This window comes from Nelumbo lutea, chromosome 6 (assembly GCF_056320005.1).
Source record: "Nelumbo lutea isolate HS-2025 chromosome 6, American lotus-T2T, whole genome shotgun sequence".
In the NCBI taxonomy this organism is placed as follows: domain Eukaryota; kingdom Viridiplantae; phylum Streptophyta; class Magnoliopsida; order Proteales; family Nelumbonaceae; genus Nelumbo; species Nelumbo lutea.
In genome coordinates this window covers 49,796,124-49,822,891 of record NC_142689.1, presented here as the reverse complement: position 1 = coordinate 49,822,891, position 26,768 = coordinate 49,796,124, and the positions used below count along the sequence as shown (strand labels likewise).

At 39.8% G+C, this 26,768-nt stretch overlaps 2 protein-coding genes across 4 annotated transcripts in view; one reads left to right on the top strand and one right to left on the bottom strand.

The window, feature by feature from the left end:
• The window catches only part of TOPP7 (Calcineurin-like metallo-phosphoesterase superfamily protein), a 35,737-nt gene extending 19,720 nt beyond the window's left edge, over positions 1-16,017 (top strand). The window contains exons 3-4 of one of the 3 annotated variants that reach the window (XM_088949180.1): positions 14,445-14,651; positions 15,720-16,017. In XM_088949180.1, coding sequence (XP_088805306.1) covers positions 14,445-14,651; positions 15,720-15,731 — 219 coding nt within the window. In that variant the 3' untranslated portion in view covers positions 15,732-16,017. Of the gene's footprint in view, positions 1-14,444; positions 14,721-15,719 lie in introns of those variants that run through there. The other 2 variants (XM_088949181.1, XM_088949179.1) reach the window with 2 other exon arrangements.
• A 2,781-nt stretch (positions 16,018-18,798) lies between these two features.
• Positions 18,799-19,637, bottom strand: LOC148848849 (desiccation protectant protein Lea14 homolog). The gene is made up of 2 exons (XM_088949182.1): positions 19,371-19,637; positions 18,799-19,260 (listed from the first exon to the last, which is right to left on the bottom strand). The coding sequence occupies exons 1-2, from the start codon at positions 19,574-19,576 to the stop codon at positions 19,011-19,013; spliced, it is 456 nt and encodes a 151-aa protein (XP_088805308.1). The 5' UTR covers positions 19,577-19,637; the 3' UTR covers positions 18,799-19,010.
• Between the last annotated feature and the right edge of the window lie 7,131 nt (positions 19,638-26,768).

Genomic DNA, 26,768 nt, shown 5'->3' with positions numbered 1-26,768 from the left:
TATGCCATTCAGTGAGATCCTTAGCGGGGATCAAAACCTGGGTATGTTGGGGCAGTTTGAGAATTCATCTGAGTGGGTGATCATAGTGACAGAATCAGCCACTTTGTCGGACAAAGGGTAATGATCGGGAATGCACTCTCTCTGATGGAAACCAAACTGCTGGCAGTTGATTTCAATCGTTGGAATTTTGTTTTGCAAAATTAATATATTTATATATATATATGTGCTGTTTCAAATTGTTTGCAAATGGTTTTAATTCCCGGGATCCATGTGAGAGGAGAGTGTGGCACTGTTCCTTGCAGCCGAGGGAGAGGTCCTCTCTTGTCGGGCAGTGCTTGATCATTAAGGGCTGAGAGGTTAAGTGTAAGACCTTTGGAGATAATACCTGATGAGCTAATCTTGCACCTGCCCACAGTCCCTGGGTTTTTATAAGATGGCTTGGCCTAGGGACCACTTAATGTAAGTGTTGGGCCCATAGGGTCCATATGATGGACTCAAGGGGTTCATTGAGTTTTTTAGTGAATTCGGCTGGGCCTTGTTTTAGAGGCTGGGCCGAACCCATGTGGCTGGTGTGTAGATCAATGGTTGGGTCCCATGCCATACAAAGAAGCCCAACTGGGCAGTAGATTGGAAAGTAATTAGACACTGAACACTTAATGGGCCAAAAGCTCATTTCGAGGTGGGGTGATATGATCACCCATCCATGGGGCGAATTTGAGATTAAAGTTAGTAAAAGGATTGGGCCTTTAGCCTTATCCACTCTTAGAGACCAAATTCAAATTAGATTTGAATCTGGTAGCCAAAAGCCCATTTCGAGGTGGGTTGATATGATCACCCATCCATGGGGCGAATTTGAGATTAAAGTTAGTAAAAGGATTGGGCCTTTAGCCTTATCCACTCTTAGAGACCAAATTCAAATTAGATTTGAATCTGGTAGCCAAAAGCCCATTTCGAGGTGGGTTGATATGATCACCCATCCATGGGGCGAATTTGAGATTAAAGTTAGTAAAAGGATTGGGCCTTTAGCCTTATCCACTCTTAGAGACCAAATTCAAATTAGATTTGAATATGATAACCTCCTGATAAGATTAGGAGTAAGCTAACTCTATCTGCAGAAAGGATTAAGATTATCCCCTATCCAAATACTGATTTGGATTGGGATAATTCCTAATAAGGAGGTTTCTTAATCAAGAAGAAAGGAGGAGAAAAACGAACCAAGATAGAGAGAATTACAGCAGATTTCGAAAAAAAAGATAAATCGCAAGAAAGGTTCCTGCGAATTGAGATCAGATCTCATACTCTCCAGAAAAAGAGAAAAAGCAGTGCAGCCTTTTTCGTTTTGGAGATCTCCTCCTGTCGCCGCCATCTGCCATTGCAAGATTAAGATCTTTGCAGAAATGAAAGTCAAGAAATCTGTTCTTGACATCAGTCTTGCAAGAAAGACTGAAAAAAATTCAGTGTTTAGTACTTCCAGAGGATTCTTGTGAAGGATCCAGTGTGTAGGACGCACCCTGCTGGTTCTGTTCCATTCACAGCTGTGTCATCTTCAGCAGGAACGGATCTTGGAGCATTCTTTGGGTGTGAACACCAACTTTGGGAGATACTGCTTCTCCGGATCAGGTATATTCCTCCCATTTATCTTTTGGTACAGATCTGGTTTGATTATGGTTCAAGTAGGATCCTTGAATATTGTATTCTAAATTTAGGGAATATGATTCCCAGTTGGGAGAAGGTAGGAAATTTTTGAAATTCGCCCACCCATTCCGCAACCTTTATGGCGTCCATTAGATGGATCCTACCATTCTTTCATTACATTTAAAATTTAAATCTAATAAGACTCTCTTCCTGGAGGTTACATTTGCAATTGGGGCTCTAGGCTCTTGAATTCGAGTTGGGCTGCTTTAATATCTTGGGCTGCTACAAGGCTTTTCTGCGAATTGGGCTTCAGTTGTGAAATGGGCTTTACTACGAACTTGTTCCGACTTAAGGCCTGGTTTCGTCTTCGATGTGGACCGAATCTATCAAAACCCAAAACATAAAAGTTGTGGGCCTTTCTTTCATCTTTTTGATGCCTCTTGAATTATCCAAATCGGAGTTTAGAATTTAGAGTTATGCCCAAATTACTGAATGGTGCCGAAATTGTGCAAAATCATCCGAATTGCCTTGTTTTCTTCCAATTGCCTTCTTGTTTGCCCCGAATCGAAATACAGGAGTAATGAGTCCAATTAAGTGCTAAATTAATGGAAAAGAGTGAATATTTGGGGATAAAAGTAGGATGCTTTTTAGTCTCATCACTCGGGTTTGATTTTCGGGTGGACTACAAGGCGGGGTCCTTAAATCGGGTTGCAGATGCTCTGTCCAGACGTGACGAAGATGCTATGCTCCTTTGTGTGATTTCACGGCCCTGTGTCACCCTGTTAGAAGGCATTAGAAGCACGCTGCCCCAATCACTGGAATTGAAGGACCTTGTTCAGAAAAGACAGTCTGGAACGACCAACACGAATTGGTCCATTCACGATGGGCTGGTGCTATACAAAGGATGGATATACCTCCCAGCCAACTATTCCTTAATTCCCTTCGTCATCTCCAGCATACATAACTCCACACATGAGGGCATTTAAAAGACATTGCATCGCGTCCAAGCTGATTTCCATTGGCCTGGCATGAGGACTTCGGTTCGGAACTTTATCTAGAATTGCTCCACGTGCCAACAACAAAAATGGGAAAACTTGCACTCAGTAGGCCTTCTCCAGCCTCTTTCACTCCCAACACAAATCTAGGTAGATATCTCTATGGACTTCATTGAGGGCCTACCCAAGGTCGGCAGGAAATCGGTCCTATTCGTGGTGGTGGATCGCTGTTTCAAGTATGCTCACTTCATTCCCCTGTCCCACCTGTATAACGCGGTTTCAGTTGCCCACGTCTTCTTTATGAAGGGATGAGATATCCATCGTATGGATGCCCAAGTCTTGCGGAATAGAATGGGCGAATTTCAAAAATTTCTCTCCATCTTATTGGGAATCGAATTCCCTATTTTAGAAAAATCATATTTTTCAAGGATCAATCTTGAACCAAGAACCGAACCAGATTTGGACAAAAGCAGTGGAAGAGGGATATACTTGATGCGGGGAAATAATATCTCCCAACGAAGGTGTTCACGCTCAAGGAAGGATCCAAAGACTGCTCCCACTGAAGATGGCGTAGTGCAGGATGGAGCAGAATCAGCAGTGTTCTTCCCAAGAACCTAATCCTTTGCAAGAATTAGCAGGACGACATGTGAGCACAGCTTCCTATCAGTCCCTTCACAAGGAACTGATATCAAGATCCAATCTTGATTTCTCCCACTGAACTGGAGATTGAACTGGCAGGTGAGGCGGCGGCAAGAGAGAATTTTCGCAGATGTGCTTAATTCTCTGTTCTGTGATTTCAGCTCTGAAGACAGGTGATGATCTTGTGTGTCTAAAAGGTTGCCGCCCCCTCCTTTTATAACCTTAAAGGGATCAACTCCTAATCCCATTAGGAGTTGCTGATCCAAATCATGTTTGGATCAGAATTCTCTTTAAGCGATAAGGGTAAACCCTTATCTTATCTGCAGATTAGATCAACCTTCTCCTAATCTCATTAGGAGTTTTACAAATCTGAATCACATTTAGATCTGGACTCTCTGAGTGGATAGGGTTAAGACCCAATCCTATCTGCTAATCCAATCCGAGAATTCGCCCCTTATTTAACTGATCAAATCAGCCCAGTTCGAAATGGGCTTTAGGTCCATTAAAGTTATGTGCTCACTTAGCCTTCCAAACTGCTGCCCAGTTGGGCTTCCTTGTATTGCATGGGACCCAAACATTGATCTACACATTAGGCACATGGGTTCAGCTCAGCCTTTGTTACAAGGCCTGGCCGAATACAATGTTATGGACAGTGCACCCCCTGAAACCCATCACGTGGGCTCTATGGGCCCAACACTTACCCTAAGTGGTCCTCGGGCCAAGCCACCTTGTAACACCCAGGGACTGTGGGCAGATGCAAGATTAGCCCATCAGGTATTACCCTCAATGGTCTTACACTTAACCTCTCAGCCCATAATGATCAAAACACTACCCGACAAGAGAGGACCTCTCCATCGGTTGCAAGGAGCAGTGCTGCACTCTCTACTCACATGGATCCCGGGAATTAAAACCTTTTGCAAATGTTTGAAAACCATAATATATATACTTTTATATCTCATATAAAATATATTTTGCAAAACAAATCTCAACAATTGAAATCGGCTGCCGGCAGTCTCGGTTTCCATTAGAGTGCATCCATGATCATTACCTTTGTCCGACAAAGGGGCTAATCCTGTCACTATGATCACCCACTCAGATGAATTCTCAAACTGTCCCAACATACCCAGGTTTTGACCCCCGCTAAGGATGTTACTGATTGGCATATCAAAGACAACCCAATCCGATACCTAGTGTAGTATCATAATTGAGTCTAGGGGTCAGGTGTAACTTTTCAGTTTTGCCCATCAATCTCCAAAGTCTAGGGCAATACTGGAAATCTGGTCTGATTCAAAGATTCAATTAATCCTACACTGCATGTGCCTTGGGTCTCACCCTGACGGCTTGGACAGGCCACCCCAACAATTGGTAGCACACCAGTGTCAGCCTTGGCAAGATAAATCTTTCCAGACTTATCCAATGGCTGTGAACATTCTAAACTAACACGAGTCTCATAAGTGTCCAGTTTAAGGGTATTACACAGAAACACACCATAGGAGCATGAATCAAATATGTACTTTATTCATTTACAATAAACTCATAATGTACATCATTCTGATTGAAGCTAAGGGCATACAACTATCTAACACTTTACACATATTTTCCGTTTGCATGGGCTACTAGAATCCATCGTCAATGACAGGGACCCAGTTTTTACTAGCACCTTCTGGAAGGAGCTGTTTCGGTTGCAATGTACAACCCTAGCTTTTTCCTCTGCCTACCACCCTCAGACAGACGGGCAAATAGAGGTAGTAAACCGTACGATAGAGATGTATCTCCGTTGTTTTGTGGGTGACCAACCACGGCGGTGGGTTGATTGGCTTCCTTGGGCCGATACTGTTACAACATGGCCTATCATTCTTCTCTTGGCCTGACACCATTCCGGGTCGTCTATGGTCGGGACCCGCCCCACCTATTTTCCTACGAACCCGGTTCGACGCGGTTGGATGAAATTGATCGTAGCCTACAAGACCGCGATGCCCTCCTGGTCGAAGTCTCTCTCCGCTTACAGCAAGCGCAGGCACGCATGAAGAATGCCTATGACCAGCACCATCGGGAATTAACTCTCGAACTAGGGCAGTTCGTGTGGTTGAAGCTCCAACCCTATCGACAACACTCCCTTAGACGTAGGGCTCCCCCTAAATTGGCTCCCAAATTTTACGGGCCCCCTTCAAGGTTTAACGATGGATCGGGAAAGTTGCATATCGGCTCGAACTGCCAGAACCCAACAAGCTCCATGATACCTTCCACGTATCCTTCCTCAAACCATTTATAGGTACTCCTGATAAATTACCTCCTCTACCACCCCTGAAGGACGTCAGACTCATTCTCCGTCCTCGAGCTCTTGTTCGATCTCGAGTCAATTGAGGTATTCTCGAAGTCCTGGTGGAATGGGACGACCTACCATCCGTCGAGGCCACCTGGATCCCCTGGACTGATCTTCAAGACGCATATCCAGATCTTGAGCTTGAGGAGAAGCTCATTGCCTAGGAGGGGTGTAATGTTGTGGATGCGTTCGTGAGGAAGACTTACCGCCGCCGGCAGCAGCAGTGATGCGGGGCCCATGTAGGCAGCAACTTATCTTATCAGCTCATTTTATCCTTAGCCAGCAGCAGCTTATCTTTAGCAGTTTCTCTTATCTGTTCTTACTTTATTTGTTAGTAGGAGTTTGTTTTATCTTAGGGAAGCCTTATCCTTCCCAAGTTAGTAGGAGTTTGTTTTGTCTTATGGAAGCCTTATCCTTCCCAAGTTAGGCGTCTTATCTGTAAGCAGTCGAATTCAACAAGGAGTCTTCCTACAAGGAGAACCCTCACCTCTTGTAATCTCCTATTTAAGGAGCTGTGACTAGAGTGTAAGGCATCCAAGAATTTCAGTCAAGAAAAGAGTTGAGGAGAGTTAGGTTGATCTCTTGGACAAATCACCCCTTAGGTCGCCACGATAGGGTTTGCACGCAAAGGGAGGGGCAAGGGGAAGCTAGAGGTTCTCCCCGTGGACCGACCCGTGACGAGATCTTACGCCCGGGCCCATAACAGAGCCCCTATTTGAGATCAACAAAACATAGGGAACAAATACTAAAATAAAAGAAAATGAATGTGAAAAGTAGGTGGCAGAGCCCCTGTTCTAGACTCAGATAAACTGGTAAAAAAATATTAAAATAATAGAAGAAATATGAAGAAGAAAAGAAGGGGTGAAGCCTTGTTCTAGACCCAGAAAAGTTGGTGAAAAAATACTAAAATAAAAGAAGAGTATGAAGAAGAAAAGAAGGGGTGGAGTCAGGAAGTTATTGTTCTGGCTTTCAATCCGCCAACATAGTATCCATATTCTCAATCAGCCGATTCCAATGAGTGAGAGAAGAGAGATGGAGAACAGGTTTGTAGAAGTTGCAAAATGGAGAAAAGAGATAAAGATTGAAGCAAAAGTTTTCATTCTTGAAGAGATAAGGATCAGAGGCCAGCAGAGCTTGAAGATTAGGGAGGCAAAGAGAACTACAATATTGTTGGAAGGTCTTGAAGTGATCGAATGAATGCAGAAGTTTGTTTAGAAGCAAGTTCTAAAGGTAAACAAATGAACTTTACGAAGTTCAACCTTGATGGAAGAAAGAGCTATGAGTTGGAATGCAAAAGGTTGTTACATAACTCTGCAGGAATTCTTTGGAGGAAGAAAGAAGCAGGTGGTCTGCTTCCCAGAAAGTAGAAGGGGTAATGGTTGGAAGGCAGTGGCATAGGTACTAAGTGACTTTATTTAACAGCTGAAAACAAAACAAGTAGAGGCTGTAGCAAAGGAAAAGAAAGGGGGTATACAAAAGAGAATGGAAGAACCCAGTGACAGAAACTGGTTGATTGCAGAAAAAGGAAAAAGAAGTTCTAAACTAGTAGCATCAGTAGAAAAGGAGAACTGGGGGAAGAAATTTGTGGTGGAAACCTCAAGTTCACCAAAGGATTGGAGAGGTATTGCGCAGGCGATACTCGAGAATTAAACCTGCAAAAGCCGATGGTGATTACTCCTTATGCCTCTTGTAAAGCTTTGTTAGATCTGGGTGAAGATGAAGTAGAGATTTCAGCTTTAATTATTCACTCAGAGGCTGGTGCTGCCACAGTCTCGAAATGGTGTCCTCTCTCCAATACCAAAAGTTTTGTGATTGAGGACAATGTAATAGTCAAATTGCTTGGGTTACTTTTCAACCTCTGGAAGGAGGAAGTATTACAGTCAATAGTTGTAGTCTGTGATGCAAGATTAGATGGTGTGTTTGATTGTGATCTCCATTCAGTTGTAGTGATGTTAGGTGGTATTAAACCCAGTGATATTTCAAAGAAGATAGAGGTTGTTTCAGATGGTTTAGTTTACCCCGTTTGGCTTGCTACCTCCATTAAAGCCCAACTATGGAAGGAGGGAAGAAGAGAGGAAGATGAAGAGACAAAACAGGCTCGGTTGTGTGGTTTGCAAGGCAGTGTAGTCTTTACAAGAGAAGTTAAGGCAACTGAGGTTCCCAAGAAAAAAGATGATGATTTAAACACTTGGGGAAAGTCTGCATGGCAAGGTGGGCTGAGGGATGGTTGGTCCTATGTTTAGTCGGTGACAGGGGAATTAAATGGAGACTGGCTTGTTCCATTTCAAATTTCAAAACAAAATGAACAAAGGTTGGAAAGGTTTCAGGGTTCAAGCCAATCTTGTGAGTTGGTTCAGTCTGGTCCAATGAACCAAGGCTAGTCAACCAGTCACATGTTTTAAGTAAACACGTGACTGGCAAAGGGATAGGGGGTTGGGCCAAGCCCATCAGGATCTAATGGGTCTAGGCAAGTGAATGGACCGACTTTTTTAAATCGGGTGGACCTAGACCTTAAAAAGCCACGCGCCCTTTTAAGTAGGCACGTGACCAAAGGAGATGGGGAGATGATGGACCAAAACGATGGCTATCATCGTCTCCCTCGAGCAATTTGCAACCAACGCTTGCAGGAAGTAGGGTTAGCTGCAGTGGTGCGGCAAATCTGAACTGGGCATGGGTTCCAAGCTTGAAGAAAAAGGGATTTTCTTCGGAATGACGCAAAGCATCATCTGACGACAGTGGAGACAGGGTTTTCCCTCCTTCTGGTGACAAAAAAACAAAATATCATGGACGCATTTGAGGTCTGTGAGACGGAGGAAGGAAGTAGCTCAGATTCAGAGTTTGAAGGCTCTTCAAGTATTGGAAGTGTAGAACTGAAAAAAGCCAAGCCCCTCAGCGCTGATGAGAGCCTACATACCGAACTGCATTTTTTGGAAAATGATGATTTAGATTTAAAAGATTTAGCTCAGGAAAAGCATACTCAATTTTTTCCCTATACCTAAGGAAGTGGGGTCTATCGCTGCTTTTATAGAGGAGAGGCAAAGGTTACTGGATCTTAAATTTGCTCCTAGTTTGCTAGAGCAGCAAGGCATTGATAGAAGACTAGAGGAACAAGACATACCTCGGTCACCGATCACAGAGGTATCAATCAGGAGACAACATCTAAAGGCAAATTCTAAGGCAAGGACTAAAGCAATATTCGTTGAACACAACGGAGACCCACAACCATCTCTTTTGGAAGGATTAGACGTGACCTTGCCCCTTTGTGTTGCTTCTCAAGATCCATTGCCCTCTTCCCACAACCTGTCAGGTAATATTGTCAATTCGTTTTCTAGTACTAATGTGGATTTTCTGCCTGGAATAGGTACTTTTGTAGCTCAACTTGATGCAACAGCTATGGATGGAAAATATTTAATTGGGGACAAGGAGGGTAAAGATCGAGAGGAAGTGGAAAGGGGAAGAAATTTATAGGAAGAGGAGTCAGAGAATACCTGGGATCAGATCTTTTGGTTTTTGGAGTATAAGAGAAAAGAGGAAGAGGTAGGGAAGTATGAGGTTTAAGAAGGTTTAGTAAAAACAGGGGCTCAAAGTAGCAAAAAAGTTGGGGATGAATCAATTATGAGAAAGATGCAGAAGAAGGAACTAGAGAGGATTTGGGGACAGATTTGTGCTCTCCTTGAGGAGTATAGGCAAACGGAGGAACCTGTGGAGGAAAACCAACGACTTTCGGAAAGGCAAAATAAAACAAAAGTAGTCTTAAGCAGATCTGTCATAATTAACAACCAAAGGAAGAAGAAAATATTAGAGGCGGAAAGGTTGATATCAGATATAAAAGAAAATTTGGAGTTCAACGAAAGAGGGGAAAGAAGGAAAGCCTCCAAGTAAGGGCCTGATCTTAGGAGGGGATGCCAATTCTTTTATCTCCATTAAAATCATCAATTGGAATGTAAGGGGGCTAGGGAGTGCTAGGAAAAGAAGGCTAATTAAGGACCTCCTTAGAAGGGAAAGGCCGGATATAGTGATGCTACAGGAGACCAAACTAGCCGATATTGATAGGAGTTGGGCAAGGAGTATCTGGAAGTCTAGAGGAATAAACTGGGTTTGAGCACCTTCTTGGGGGGCTTTAGGGGGAATTGTTACTTTTTGGAGAGGATGCTGTGGAGGAGCTAGTAGGAAAATTTTCAATGTCATTAAAATTTAGGATGATAGAGGATGGATTTACATGGGCACTAACTAATGTGTATTGACTAAGCAATTATTGAGAAAGGAATGAATTTTGGGAAGAATTTTATGGGATACAAGGGCTTTGGGATGGTCCGTGGTGTTTGGGGGGAGATTTCAATGTAATTCAATTTACGAATGAATCAAATAATCACCAACAGATGATTACAACCAGCATGCGGAGATTCAATGATTTTATTAATAACTGTGAATTAAAGGAACTCCCACTACTGCAAGCCCTCTATACTTGGTCCAACTTTCAAGAGACACCAACCTGCTCCAAGTTAGATAGATTCCTTTTCAATAAAAGCTAGGAAAATAAGTGGGCGAACTCGATCACTAGGTCTCCATCGAGAGTCACTTCTAATCACTGCCCCATTGGCCTAAGTTAGGAGCCTTTTAGGCAAGGACTTCGACCCTTTAGGTTTGAGAACATGTGGTTGACTCACCGGACTTCTTGAAGAAGGTTAAGGAATGGTGGAGAAAAGACCTAAGGGGGGTGAAGTGGAAAGGGGTAGGATTTCACAAAAAACTTAAAAGATTGTGAGCACATGTGAAGGATTGGAATAGGGAGCAATTTGGGAGATTAGAAGAAATGAAATCCTCTCTGTTGACCCAAATAGAGGAATTGGATGCGAAGGAATCCCAAAGAACCATAAGCCCTCAAGAGAGAGATCGGAGACGGGAACTGAAAAGAGAGTAAGAAGAAGTTGTTTTGAGAAAAGAAATTTCTTGGAGGCAGAAGTCTTGATGTAAATGGATTAAGGAAGGAGATGGGAACACTAAATTCTTTGATACCCAAGAGAGGATAGCCAATTGTTTTGTTGACCACTTCAAATCCATTTTGAGGAGACCCCTAACACCTAATGTGGAGTTGGAAGGCATAACCTTGCAGAGGCTTCTAGAAGAGAGTAGAAGCTGGTTGGAAAGGAATTTTGTGGAGGAAGAAATTAGAAAAGCCGTTTTTTCAATGGACAGGTCAAAAGCACCAGGGCTAGATGGGTTTACAATGGCTTTCTTTCAAGATTGTCGGGACCAGTCAAAGAAGATTTAATCGAGGTCTTTAAGGAATTTGAGGATAATCTAGTGATAAGTCGTGGAATTAATGCTACTTTTTTAGCCTTAATTCCTAAGATGAAAGAGGCCAAGCATCCAAAGGATTTTAGACCTATTAGTTTGGTGACTAGTGTATACAAGGTTGTGGCTAAGGTCTTATCTTTGAGGATAAAAAAGGTGCTTCCTTATCTTATCAACCAAGTGCAAGGAGCTTTTGTTTAGGGGAGACAAATTGTAGATCAGATTCTAATAGAAAATGAATGTATAGGGGAGATGTGGAGATCAAGGTATCAAGGTTATGTTTGCAAACTTGATATTGAAAAGGCCTATGGCTTGGTGGATTGGGGATTCTTACTACTTGTGCTAAGGAAGTGTGGGTTTGGGGATAAATGGTGCAAATGGATAAATGGTTGCCTTTTCAATTGCCATTATTCCATCCTAGTCAATAGGGTAGTTAATGATTTTTTCCCAATTAGTAGGGGTTTGAGACAAGGTGATCCCATGTCACCTTTCCTTTTCACTTTAGTCGCCAATGCTTTTAGTAGACTTCTCTCAGAAGCAGATAGAGTCGGATCTCTAAGAGGGTGGAGAATAGGTAGAGAAGGAGTTTCAGTAACCCATCTCCAATTTGCAGATGACATAATAATCTTTTGTGGAGGTTGTGATTTGATGGAGGTAAGGAATCTAAAGGATTTAACAATTCACTTTGAGAGGGCCTCAAATTTAAAGGTAAATTTTGAGAAGGGTTGTGTTGTGGGAGTTCATTTGAATAGAGAGAAGATGGAGTCTATAGCAGCATTGCTAGAATCTCTCAGTGGTCTCTATCCTACCTAGGACTTCCATTAGGTGCAAATCCAAAGGAAAGTAGGTTCTAGAACCCGATGGTGGAAAAATTCAAAAAAAGATTGGCAGCTTGGAAGAGAAACTATATTTGCAAGGGTGGTACAGTTACTTTGATTAAAGCAACTTTAGCCAACTTACCTTTATACTTCCTGTCAGTCTTTAGAATTCCTAAAAGGGAGGCAAAGAGGTTGGAAAAACTGATGAGGGATTTCTTATGGGAACCTGGCGAAGAGAAAAAAGATCACTTGATTAGGTGGGAGGTGGTGTGTCGGAGCAAGGAAGGAGGAGGCCTAGGATTAGGGAACGTGGTGAGTAAGAATGAGGCTCTTTTAGGTAAGTAGCTTTGGAGGTGGCCCTGGAGAGGGAGAGGCTGTAGCATGAAGTACTGAAAAGTATCCATGGCTGTTCTGAATCAGGTTGGGATGTGGGGGTATCCCGAAGGGCTTTGCTCACAACACCGTGGAAGGCTATCTCTGGCATTCTCCCTAAATTCCTCAGTTTTGTAAGGTACAATGCTTGCTCTGGAAACTCCATTCTTTTTTGGGAGGATACTTGGGTGAGCACTCAACCCCTAAAAAACTGTTTCCCTTCTCTCTATTCCAAATCCCTCTTTAAAAAGAAACCCATTTCTTGGTTCCTTTCCCCCTGGTTTGCCCTTTGGCTTTAAATTGGGATTTTCGGTTTCGAAGAGGGTTAAGGGATGAAGAATTTCTGTGTGTTTCAGAACTGTTGTTGCATCTAGATTCGGTGTGTTTGGACCCCCCTAACCTGGATAAAAGATTCTGGTCCCTAACCCTGGTTGGCTCATTTACTTGTGCTTCTTTCTTTAAAGCCTTTTGCTCCAACCCCTCCTCTTAGGTCTTCCCCATTAAAGAGGTTTGGTCAAGACCAATTCCCCCCAAAATAGCAGTGTTTTGTTGGGAAGCCTATTATGCTAAGATCAATACTGTGGAAAACTTGCAAAAGCAGAAACCTTTTATGTGTCTGTCTCCTAATTGGTGCTTTTTGTGTAAAGTGAAGGGTGAGGACTGTAACCATTTGTTGATATCATGCTCCTTTGCTGCCAATATTTGGAACTAGGTTGTTTCATTATTTGGGTGCAGGTGGAATTTGCCCTCTGAAGTAAAGTTGCTGTTCACTCCTGCTGCTTTTGGGAGATTGACAAAAAGAGGGAAGCTAATGTGGAAATGTATCAGAGCTGCTACATTGTGGACTGTATGGGGGGATAGAAATGCTAGAATATTTCAAGAACAGGAAAAATGTCTTGCTGAAATCAAGGAATGCATATTGACAAGGACTATCTCATGGTTAAAATCTTCACACTTGTTGGCAGATTACTCCTTTGGTGACTTAAGGAGAAATTTGGCTGCAGTGGCTGTTACAGTCTCCACTAAGATCAAATCACAAGTTGAACGGAACACCCCACCGGATGGTGTGGTAAAATTGAATTTTGATGGAAGCTGCCAAGGTAACCCAGGACCATCAGGAATCGGTGGGATTTTGAGAGACAAAGACAGCAATATGTTGTCTCTATTTTTAGGACCAGTGGGTGAAGGTGATTCTGTAAGGGCAGAGCTACTAGCAGCGGTACAAGGTATACATATGGCTAGTCAAATTGGAGTCAACAATCTGTTAGTAGAAGGGGATTCCAAGGTAGTAGTAGGCTAGCTAATTAGCCCAGAAACAGCTTGTTGGGGCTACATGGATCTGTTAGAGAAAAATGGATCTGTCAGGTTTTCAGTGGGTCAGAAGATCAGCAAATGCAATGGCTGATTCTCTGGCAAGCAAGGGCTGTGAAGGGGAGATCTATTTTGGGCTACTTTGTAATTGTGTCTCAGGCTTGGGCAATTTTGGTGTATATGGTTCAGTCCTTGGGGGGGGGGGGGGGGCTAACATCTTGTGCCTCTTATTCTCATTTATCAAAAAAAAGAAAAGGGGTGGAGTCCTGTTCCTCGCCTGTTTCAGACACCAATAATGAGAAAAAAAAAGCTGAAAACATGCAAGAAATTTAAGAACAAAAGGTGGCAGAGACCCTGTTTCAGTTCCAATAAAATGATTCAAAAAGCTTGGGGAAAAGATACAAAAAGGAAGAGGAGAAAAATGGGGGAAAGATACAAAGAAGAATGATTTACTTACCTGAGTTAGAGGACCACAGGTTCTATTATAAAAGCTGAAGCCAACCAATAAGAAGAAGAAGAAGAATGATTAACTTACCTGACTTAGAGGACCACAAGTTCTATTATAAAAACTAAAACCAACCAATAAAATAATATATATTTCGCCTTGTGAAATCAGTTCTTCCATTAGCAGAATTTACTAATCCAAACATTTACTTGTTAAATCAGTTCTTCCATTTATGATTACAATGACTATTTATGGGCTCAACATAAGAGCTTGGATCTGACTCATAATTACTTAAGAACTAAGGCAAATTCATTTATAACCCATAGTGACACTCAAATATGGACTCTGACTTCTAAAATAGCTTTAGATACTTGTTACTGATCTTACTAAAACTAAACAAGCCAAATGCAACTCCAAAATATGGCCATGTTAAATGGAATAACATATCAACATGTGTGTCACGCAATCCCTTTCCTTGTGTACTTGATTGAAACACCATTGCTCAAGGGAGGATCATGGTGTTGCAACTCTTTTGATTATATTATCTTATGTAGTAGTGTATTTGGATTAAAATTTCACCATCTTTTGATTGTAATTTATTTTGTCATCAGGTTGTAGAAGATGGTTATGAATTCTTTGCAAAGCGACAGTTGGTGACCATATTCTCGGCTCCAAATTATTGTGGGGAGTTTGACAATGCCGGTGCTATGATGAGTGTGGATGACTCATTGACATGTTCTTTTCAGATACTCAAGCCATCTGATAAGAAAGGAAAATTTGGTAGGAACATGTTGAGACCTGGAACACCACCACCTAAGGTGCCAAAGAATTAGCTTCCTTTATGTCATTTCCATATATAAAGAGAATCCATCGGTTAATTGCGGTTTCGGATGGGGTGTTTTTTTTTTTTTTTTTTACATTTAACCAAACCGATGCAACCTGTCTATCGGTTAATTGCGGTTTGGTTTTTTGGTTTTTTTATGCTCTCAAAATTAAAAAAAATGGAAAAAACAGAGTCGAAGAGAACTGGGAGATGCAGTAGAGCCCCTAACCCGTTGAGCAAATGCAGCCGAGTCTCCAGTGTTGCCAAAGCAGGAGGGATCACCAGTGTTGGAGGCTGTCGGTGATCCGGTCGGAGGGCGGAGCACCGAAGGTCGTCGGTCCATTGGAGAAGAAGAGAATTAGGAGAGTGAGAGTCAGAGAGAGTCCGAGAGAGAGAGCTCAGAGAACTGGGAGAGTGGAAGTCTGAGAGTGAGAGTCCGAGAGAGAGGGAAAGAAAGGGAAAAATCCCTGCACGGCGGGTCAGACAGGCTGTTCGCCAGTCTGGTTGCCAGTTGAAACCTTAAAGCCTCAGTTTGGCAATCTGAACACCCTCAGACTGTCGAACTTTTTTATTGGATTTTCAAAAAAAAAAGTAATAATATATATATATATATATATATATATTACTGTATATATATCGGTTGGTTTGGTTTATCGCTGGGTTTTTAAATGGTTAATCGAAACTGAATCGAAACTATCGGTGTTTTTTAAAAACATTGAATTCAAACTGAATTGACTGGTTTGATTAACCGATTTTTTGGTTCGATTTTGGTCAATTTTTTTCGATCGATTCAGTTTTTCGGTTTTTTTTCTCAGCCGTAGGGGACATTGTCTCATTGTAACATAGCATTGGCAGTGGAAAAAAAGATTGTTTCCTTACCAATCTGCTTTCCACTGCATATGCACCTAAAAGGTGGGCTAGATCTTGTTGACAGCTGTACAGTTTCGATTCAATGTTTGTATTTCATACGCCTCGTCAAGTATAGACAATTGTTTTCTCACCGACAAAAGGGTCTTGAATGCACTAAAAACTATTTGAGCTTGTTCTTTTCTTCTACTTTCAGGGTAAGGGTTGACAAAGTTGAGCTGGTAGCAGTCAGAACTCAGAAGGTCATGACATTCAAGGTAGTTGAAAAGCTTCTAATGCTAATAAGCGGACAAGATGTACGAAGTTGGCACGTGGCACAAGGTTGTACGGGAGAAGCTCAGAGATGAGCGTGATCTTGCGTGATTCATCGATCATGGTGTTTTTACCCCTTTGTTTTTAATTTTGTATATGGCAATTGAAATCAGACATGTTAGCGCAGATTATAATTAGAAAGGCATTGCACCGTGTCCTTCAATGAATCTGTTTCACTTCAACGGTTCCACTACCATTCTGAACGTGAATTGATAATGTCTTGTGCATGTAAACGGGTTTGGAGAGAGGGGTATCGAGTACTGCTGCAAGGCACTCGTTCCAGGCCCTACTTGACCAATCCATGTCCGGTCAACGTTCATAAGCACAGCCAGTACAAAGGTGAGCCTTCCCCTGCCACTTGTTTTTCTTAGGTGTCAGTTACAAGCCCTCTTCCATTGTTGGCCATGTCGGTTCGACAGTTCCCCATTGATTTCAGCTTTAGCAAGCCTGGTATCTCTGAATTATAATTGTCGGCGTTTCAACGTGTAATTTTGTTTTTCCGAAATGGGTCGTCTTAAATTAAGCATGTTCCACATCAACCCTAGGATCTATTCGGGTCTTTTTTTAGATCTGTCAATGGATTCGGCCCTGTTTGAGACGGGGCTTATCAGTCCTATTCCGATTCATATTCGGGGCAATAAGGGACTCAAAATTGACCCAATCATTAATTAGGACAATTGAGCACGCTCTGATTATATCATATTATAATTGATTCCTATAATTATCAATGATAATAATTATTTAGAAACATAATTTTTAAGGCGCCAAGGCCAGGCTACGCAATTGGGGTCTCCTAGTCACCTAGGTGGGTGACTAGGTGTTGCCTATGTGATGGATTTTTTATTTTTAAAATATACATCCTAGGATAGTTTTCCAGGTAATAAAATCATATTTCTTTAATAATTATTCATGATTTTCATAAAAAAAGTATAAATTTTATATTAAAGTATAGAAAATCAACATATTTATGAGAAGAAAAGGAAGAAAGAAAATAAAATTCAAAAAATATAGGGGCTGAACCCTTATTTTTGTTAGAGGAGAAGAAGAAAATAAAAAGCATTGGTTAGTAGTAGTAGAAGTAGAAGAAGAATATATGGAAGAGGAAAATGTGCTGATTAGATAAAACCCTAATAAATAAGAAAATAATAAAATAAAAAAAATAGTATATAAGAAATTAAATAAGAAAATAATGTCTATACAGCATTTAGCAATGTTTGTGTTGATTAAACCCTAATAAATAAGAAAATAATAAAAATAAATTAATATATAAACACACAAGATGACTATTTTAGTTTAATAATGCCTATTTTATAATTATAATTTCAATAAAGAATGAATAAAAAAGTATTTTATAATGGAAAGTAGAAAACTGTTAGGCAATTAGGTGAGGTGAGCCTCAAAGGGCACCTTGTGGCCTAGGCGTTGCTTTGACAACTATATTTAGAGCTTCATTTTGATAATATAACCTTAATAAAACTGAAATTGAAATAGTAAAGTCCTATTTGTCATTTGCAAAATTATTTAACCATGTTCTTTTAGCCATAAAAAATTATTATTGAACCCCAAGGTGGGAAAGTTATTCAACGGAGAGATGGGATCACTTTTATGAGCCCACATAAATCTGAAAAAAGAATATAGATGTCTCAGTCAAAACCAAAATCCCATTAAACGACTTTCCTCTATTTTAAAATCTGAAAAACAAATGGACTCTAAATTGTATACATTCATGTATTTTTAACACAATTATCTTATGTACTGTTTATCAAAATTCTCTTTTAAAGATAAATTACAGACCCTCCTATATTATGGGGTCTGTAATTTAAAGATAAATTACAGACCCTCCTACTTTGCAATGAAATAAATATTTTTGTTAGAGTTATATCGCTTGACTTATTCTTATTTATTTGAGTGATTTATGATTGAATTAGTTTTCTAAATATAATATTGAAGTTCTCTTGGTTGCTCTAAAAGATCCTTGAAGATTTATAGATTCAATATTTAGATGAATGGTAGAGTTTTTTTTTTTTCTTGATAGAAATAAATTTAAGGTTTTATTTGTTTTTTCTTGATTCGTTGAAGAAAGGAGTATATAATTTTTATATTTTAAGATGAAGAGAAACATTCATATTAGTGAAATAAAATAATAATTTAATGAGGCTTGCTTTTGTATGTTAGTGAAATGATTCTTGTTATTTTAGCTGATTTTGATTAGAGAAAATGGAGGTATTTTTGAATCAATTAGGGTTTAAGATAAAAGGGTGAGTAAAAGAAAATAAATAAAATTTAAGTAGATATTTTGGTAATTTAATATATTCTATCGTCTAACTTAATGGCTAGAGGTATTTGTGGCAAAGTAAAAGTTCAGGGACCTTGCAAATAAAAGTTCAGGGAGTAAATGTCAATGACCCTACAGGATGTCTTTGTAATTTATGAGAAATAGCAATTTAAATTTATGGGTTCAAAAAAAAAAAAATCTCTTACAAATTTGTATCGATAAACCCAAAACACCACATAAAAAAAAGCTACTGTACTAAACACCTAATATAATCCGTTGGAATCTGAATTGATTGAAAACAACAAGAACAGATCTAGTTCCAGTTATTAATTGATACAAAACCACATAACCAAACCCATTGGTTCCGTTGGTTTTGGTACAGCCTTTAAAATCTTTTTAATTAAAAAAAGTAAACTAACTACACAAGACGGGGATGGGGCAGCACGTTGCCAGATGTCACAAAAACAAAGCCTTTTCTATGGTCGTCGTAATCAGTTTTCAATTACTAAAAACTTTCCCTCAACTGGTTCTTTGTCTTTTTCTGTTTTTTGACATGACTCAACTGGTTTTTCTTACCATTTATATTTTAACACCGTTGTAGTAGAATCCTATTTCTGTCAAAGTTTTAAACTGAATCCTATTTTCATGTTTGCTCTGCAGTGTTGAGCGTTGGAACCCTCACACACGGTTTGGAACTCAGAATCGACCCTCAATGTATTATTGAGAATTTTAATGACACAGAAGATGCATCGATGATCTAACGCATCGATAATACAAGGCTACTGGCGACCCTAATATTTATTTGAAACACATCCACCGGTAAACTGGTAAAGGACAAGGAAACAGAGAGAAATGAAAAGAGGAAGATGCAAATTCCAAAGTCGATTCAATTTCAGGAACTTAAAGGATGTCACCTAAGGTAGGGAGCTTGATTTCTCCCTTATGAGAGAGTGACAGCGTAAAGTTTCCGACGACCGGCAAGTCTATCGTGAAACCCAACTCTAACGCATAATCGATGTCCCAGTCTGAACTTATGTCCTTTGCCAAGCTTATCAATATGCTGTAAGGCACCTGAACCGGTACATCTAACATCGTTGTCTGGTTCGCCGCTAGCGACCCTGGATCCGGCATCGTCCCCGATGCTATCACTCTGAACAACCCCACCCCCGCCACCACAAATCAGATAAAATCGTACAATTTAGCATCAATCATAACACCGAAGAGAGAGAGAGAGAGAGAGAGAGAGAGAGAGGCAATGACCTGTTATCGCTCTTGAGCAGGTAAGTGACTTCGCAGATGGGGAGAGGGCATGGATAGGGGTTGTTTACAGAGACTTGAGCACTAAAGGTGGCGGAGTCACGAGTGATGCTTTTGAAATCGACGTCGGCCAAGGTGGCTTCCGGTTTCTTTATGCTGGCAACCTTCTCTGAGACGAAATTCGTCGCCTTCTCTACCAGATCAGACATTCTTGTTCTCTGGCCTCGGTTGTTGGGTGCTAATAGGCAATGAGATGAGAATGAATGATAAGCGTGATAAACATCGGCTGTTTATGTAGCTATTGACTCGCGATACGTGTCGTCTTTTCCTGATTGAGTTTTCCGAAACTCCGAGTCGAAAACGTGGTCACCTTCCTATTACGCGCTTGCGTGTTGCGTGATTTTGTGTTCCATTGACACACACGTGTTCAGATCTCTTATGATGGGATTGGTCTCTACATTCTGCAACACATACCGGTGGGATTGGAAGCGCACAATGATTGGGATGTGGTGTGGGGCGACCGTGGGGCGTAAATGTGAATTCGGGCAAAGTGGGCTCTCGGAAAATTTGTATTTGATTGGTTAAGTTTTTAGGAAAAATTTCCCATTAGTAGCTTGTATTTTCGGCTACTATCTGAACTTTTAAAATGTATCAATTCAACCTATCGTTAACCGGCTTAATTCAAGTATTAAGCTTTGTGTCAATTTAGTATTTAATCAGCTCTTATGTGACATTTAAAAAGACATATTTTTCGAATGTCATCTAATTCTGTTTATTAATCATCTAAATGTTGATAAAAAGTGACAAATTCTTATTTTTTTATTCAGGAAAGTTGGGGTCTGGATGGTGATAAAGGATTTGACACTGTTCATTTTTTGTTAACATTTGGATGGTTGATAAGTATAATTAGATGACAGTCGAAGGACATTTGTATATTCTCAAATGTCACTTAATAGCTGATTAATGAATTGGTTATTATTTTAAAAGTTTGGATACTGAATTATTGCATTTTAAAGTTTAGAGACTAAAGTGGCACTAGGCCCAACGTATAAGGCACTAATCGAGAATTTTTTCAATTTTTTTTTTTCTGAATTGAGGTAGCTTTGCATGGAGAAATCAATGTTTAGGGAACCAACTCCAAGGATGAACCATTTTCCCTTTGGGTCATGAGTTATCAGTTTAATGAATAAAAACCGGCTGGCTTTCTGAAATCGAGATCTCGATTCTTCAATTAGATTGGATTTGGTTCTCACAAAATTGTCTACATACTGTCCTCACAACCTTTTGTAGCCATGCATTGAGAACATCTTCATATTAGTATACTTTTATTCATGGAGAACTATTCCTAATGCACAAGTGCAAGTGGGTATAAGAATGGTGTGAAGATCAAATCCAAATTCTTCTTCAATTCCCTAGTTGCAACAGCTGATTGGCCATTTTTTGACCAATTTTTGTTACCACTGACTTTTAGAGCCTAATTGAACCCATCAATGGAGGGGTTCATGATTTTACCTGTTCGGACTAGCTAGTCTAATCTGATTACACTAGGTGGAACATCTTTCTTGCTTCATTTTACAATGTCGCTAAAGCTCAATAGTTCAATAGTCACTACATCCATCAATCTACCATAACCAATCCACCACAACCCTTGATATGTGCTCTAGACCGACCCTAGGGGAATCATGGTGCGGCTCCTACTAACATTTGATGTTTTTCTGAATTGCTTTGAAAATGCTACTAAAACTAGTGTAAGTATATGTGGAATCAGACATCACATCACTTGCGATGAATGAACCACCGTGTGGCTATGCGAGTGGCTAGTGCATGAGTAGTAGTGATAAGACAAGACATTAATGTACTAACGTTGAATTCCCAGCACAGTTGCTTCCCATGTATGTGTTCACTGTTGTCATAGCCCTTGTTGCAGAAAAACTTCATAATAGTGCACCACATCACAACCCCCCATTGCATCGCCTCGATGCATCCCATACCGCAACAACGACCTTGCAATGTGTTGAGGCGCCATAGCCTCACATCGCGAGGCTATCACAATCCCGTGCAGTGTGTTATTCCTCTTCGTTGCAACCCAACAACCCCGCCTCGTGGAAGTGCCTCATAACTTAGTGCTTTGGCCTCACCCTATTGGCATGTCTCGCAACCTTGCTTCTCAACCTTGCCTTGTGCTCATGCACGGGCCCTACATCCCTCACTACATAATCTTAAGCAACACTTGGACGTTTTGAAGTTAAATTTGCTTGTGGCACATGTGGTCAAGTTTCAAGGGAAACCACAACCGTAATAGCACAGAAGGTGCTAAACCGATGCCACAAAGATACCTGTGATGAGTTTAGGACTTGGTACAAGTCTACGATGAGCTCTGAGCCTGTATAGATTTGCGATTGTTAGATTTTAATCTCTTAAGAGATTAAATCCAATGTGTTTGATTGGTTAATTACATGAGAGATTGCACTAGCACACTTGTTTGGAAAATTAGCTTTTCTCTTACAAAACCCAGTTTTGAACTTGTCCCACATTGGAAAATTATAAGCTTTGTTTTTAGAAATAGTAAAGGAGAGTATAGAGGTTTGATACTGTGCAATGCGCGCGCACGCATGTGTGCAACACAATGAGGCACTTTAGATCAATTGTGATCAACACAATGATGCTGTGTTGAGCGTGGCTTGCGAAGGGCAACTTTGGTTTTGGTGTGACGTTGACCGTTGATCACCATTGATGAGATCAATGGTCACGATTCGATTGGGTGTGATCAAGAGGCACAATTCAAAGTTAACAGTCATTAACTGTTAACTACCTTTTAAACAGTCACAATGTTTGAAATTGTGACTGTTCAAAGTGCCTTCTTTGAACCAGAACCTACCTTTTCTTCATACCTCTTCATAAACTATTTAAGGAGAATGAATCAAACTTCTAAAATACACATTTTCGAAATTCACTTTCTCTCTCTCTCTCAGTCTGGTTTGCTATAGTCTCACAGAAGGTTTATTCGAAGACTCTTCAACTTTGCTGGTTGTATATTCTCGCCCAAGGCTTTGTTGTATTCTGAGAACGAATTTGCCTTAACCCAACAGCAAAATCAGTGAAACTGAGTGGGGGCAAATAACATTCTAAAGGCAGTGTCTTCAGATGTGCCTCAGAGTTTCTCCTCCAAAGTCTTTAGTGACCCCATTTCCCAACAATTTTAGAACGTTATTCTGCAATGGAGGCAGAAGCAAGCATGACTTCGATCATGATGATGAACCAAGATCTTGTTCGACTGGACCGGTTTGATGGAGTAAACTTCAGCCGATGGCAAGACAAGATGATCTTCTTTCTGACCACATTAAAACTATACTATCTGCTGGACCCGAATCTACAATCACTTCCTGAACCCACTAACAAAGACTCAAAAAAATTAAAGAAGGAAAGAGAAAAACGAGAAGAAGACTCACTTCTATGCTGAGGACACATACTGAATGCCTTATCAGACCAACTCTACAACTTCTACAAGGAACTCACATCTCCAAAAGAAATCTGGAAGGCCTTGAAATTCAAATACAAGGTGCAAGAAGTAGGTAATAATAAGTATCTTATTGCAGAATACTTTGACTTCACCATGAATGACCATAAACCCATACTGGAGCAAATTCATGAACTACAGGTGATAATCAACAAAATTCGATCCCTTGACATCATCTTTCCTGAATCTTTCCAAGTGGGAGCAATCATTGCCAAACTTTCACTCTCTTGGAAGATTTACAAGAGGAAGCTTCTGCATAAGGCTGAAGAACTTAACTTGGATCAAATTCAGCAACACCTTCGTATTGAAGAGTCTCAGATTTGAGACAGTAGGGATAAGACTCTGGCCGGTATGCTGAACTTTAAGGTCAATTTTGTGAAAAACGGATCGAAAAAGACTAACCCTGCATTACAAGTAAAGAAGAAGGATGTGAACTTCAAGAAAAGCAACAATAAGAAATGATCCTACTATGTTTGTGGAAAAAAGGGGCATTATGCTTGAGTCTACTGACATCGAAAAGGTGAAACCAAGTCTACAAACATGGTAGAAGACAATCTAGTGGCTATGGTTACTGAAGTCAACATGGCAGAATCGTCTTCTGGATGATGGTTTGATTCAGGTGCTACAATCCGTGTTTGCAAGGACAAGTCCTTGTTTAAGACATATGAAGAAGTGACTGATGGCTAGGAAGTACAGATGAGAAACCAAACATGTGTTAGAGTTGTTGGAAGAGGTAGCGTAGAGTTGAACTTCACATCCGGAAAGACACTGACTCTCCTAAATGTTCTCTATGTTCCTAACATTAGAAAGAACTTGGTCTCATTAAATCTTGTTTGTAAGAGGGGATTCAAAGTTGTTTTTGAATTTGAGAAACTAATCCTATCCAAGAATGAGATGTTTGTTGGAAAGGGATATGGTTGTAATGGTATGTTCAAATTATGTATTAATGAAGGAATAGTTTCTGCTTATATTGTTGATTCTTTCTCTTTATGGCATGATAGATTAGCACACTTGAATTTTAAATCCATAAAGAACATGGGCGAACTTGGTATAATTACTTATAGTAATGGATCAACTAAAAAATGTGAGATATGTATAAAATCTAAAATGGCTAAGAAACCTTTCCCTAGTGTTGAGAGAAATTCTCAACTTCTAGAACTAATTCATTCTGACATCTGTGAATTCAATGATCTATTAACTAGACGAGGTAAGAGATACTTCATAACATTTATAGACGACTTTTCTAGGTACACCTATGTCTACCTTATAAGGACTAAGGATAAAGCCTTTGACATGTTTAAATTGTATAAGACTGAAGTTGAAAATCAACTAGAAAAGAAAATGAAAATCCTTAGAAGTGATAGGGGTGCTGAACAGAATGGCCTGGCCAAAAGAAAAAATAGAGCACTTACAGAAATGATAAACTGCATGTTGTTAAAAGCTAATGCACCCTTAAACTTGTGGGGGGAAGCACTCCTAACAGCTTGCCATTTACATAACAGAATTGTTTATAGAGTTAATAACAAATGCCCATATGAATTATGGACAGGAAGAAAGCCTAATTTAACATATCTAAAAGTGTGGGGGTGCTTAGCATATTAGAGTTTCAGATCCTAAAAGAACCAAGTTAGGACTCAGAGCTAAGAGAAGTATGCTTGTTGGATATGCAGAACATAGCAAGGCCTATAGGCTTATAGACTTAGAGTCCAACATAATAATTGAAACTAGAGATGTTGAATTCTTTGAGAATAAACTGTATTTTGAATCTACAGAAAATGAATCCACAGATAATGATAGAGAACCTGAAAGAGAAACTCAGATCTCAATACCCATTGATAATAATGAGACTGAAAGAAGAAATGGCACAACTGTAACACCTACAATAGAACCTAGAAGAAGTCAAAGACAAAGAATAGAGAAACACTTAGGTTCAAATTTTATCTCTACATAGTCAATTGTATTTTTGGTTGAGGCTGATAGAGAGAAGATTTTAAATAAGATACCCATTGTCCTAAATATTGAAAATGATCCAAAAACCTATAGTAAGGCCATGACCTCTAGAGATGTTGCCTTTTGGAAGAAAGCTATAAATGATGAAATTGATTCAATAATATTAAATAACACATGGGTACTAGCAGACTTGCCTCCAAGATCAAAATCAATCAAATGTAAATGGGTGTTTAGAAGAAAACACAACACTGATGGAACTGTACAAGCTTTTAAGGCTAGATTGGTAGCAAAAGGATTTAGTCAAAAGGAAGGGATTGATTACTTTGACACCTATGCACCAGTGGCTAGAACAACTTCTATTAGAACATTCATAGCATTAGCATCCATTTATCACTTATCTATTCATCAAATGGATGTTAAAATTGCTTTCTTAAATGGTGATTTAAATGAAGAGATTTATCTGGAACAACCAGAAGGATTTGTTCTTCATGGAAATGAGAAGAAAGTCTATAAACTAGTTAAATCACTATATGGATTAAAACAAACACCTAAACAGTGGCATGAGAAATTTGATTCTTGCATTCTAGATTTTGGTTTTAACCATAATAGTGCCGATAGATGCATCTACTCAAAATTCACTGAAAATTATGGAGTAATTATATGTCTTTATTTTGATGATATGCTTATTGTGGGTACAAATATGGTTGTCATAAATGAAACTAAAAACTACTTATCATCTGTCTTCAAGATGAAAGATTTAGGAGAAGTAGATACCATATTGGGAATAAAAGTTAAAAAGCATAATAGGGGGTTATGCATTAAGCCAATCACATTATATTGAGAAAGTACTTGAGAAATTTAAGCATTTAGGGTTTAAAGAATATAGCACGTCATATGATTCTAGTATAAAGCTAGTAGAAAATACTAGTAGAGCAATTGCACAACTTGAGTATGCTAGTGCAGTAGGAAACTTGATGTATGCTATGCTTTGTACTAGACCTGATATTGCATTTGCAGTAAGTAAACTCAGTCGGTTTACAAATAATCCTGGTGCAGAACACTGGAAGGCAATTGGAAGAGTTCTTGGGTATCTCAAGAGAACTTTGGAACTTGGCTTGTTTTATTGTGATTATCCAGCTATACTAGAAGGGTACATTGATGCAAGTTGGATTACCGGTAATGGAGATAACAAGTCCACCTCTAAATGGATTTTCATCCTTGGTGGGGGTGCGATCTCTTGGGCATCCAAGAAACAAACTTGTATATCTCACTCAACCATAGAATCTGAATTTATAGCCTTGGCAGCTGCTGGAAAAGAGGTTGAATGGATTAGAAATTTATTATTGGATATAAAACTTTGACCTAGTCCTATGCCTCCAATTTCCATTTACTGTGATAATGAGGCAACTTTGTCAAGAGCCTATAGTGGTACCTACAATGGTAAGTCCAGACATATAAGTCTGAGACATGAATTTGTTAGGCAATTGATTCAAGATGGAGTCATCACTATAACCTATGCGAGGTTAAGTAAAAACTTGGTTGATTCTCTTACCAAGGGCTTGGCCAGAGAATTGGTAAGAATGACAACCAAAGAGACTACTAGCACTAACAATGAGAAATTTTCCATCACAACATAAATAGTGCTATCCGTTATGATGAGAGGTTGAGTTAAACTCTTAATGAAGTTCTAAAATGTGTCAAATAATGGAACACATAGTGGAATTTCACCTATGTGAACATAAAAGTGTTGCCGCTTCTCATGAGAGTTTGGGTTTGTTCTCGGAATCGCTCATGAAACCAGGAAAGAAGCACATGGCCATAACAGTGTTGAGCAAAACTTGAAACTCTTGCAAAGACTGGACATTTTTGTGTTTATGGGTATCTCCGGTTTGTCTTGAGAGTAATTGGTTTAAGGTATTACCACCAATAACTTT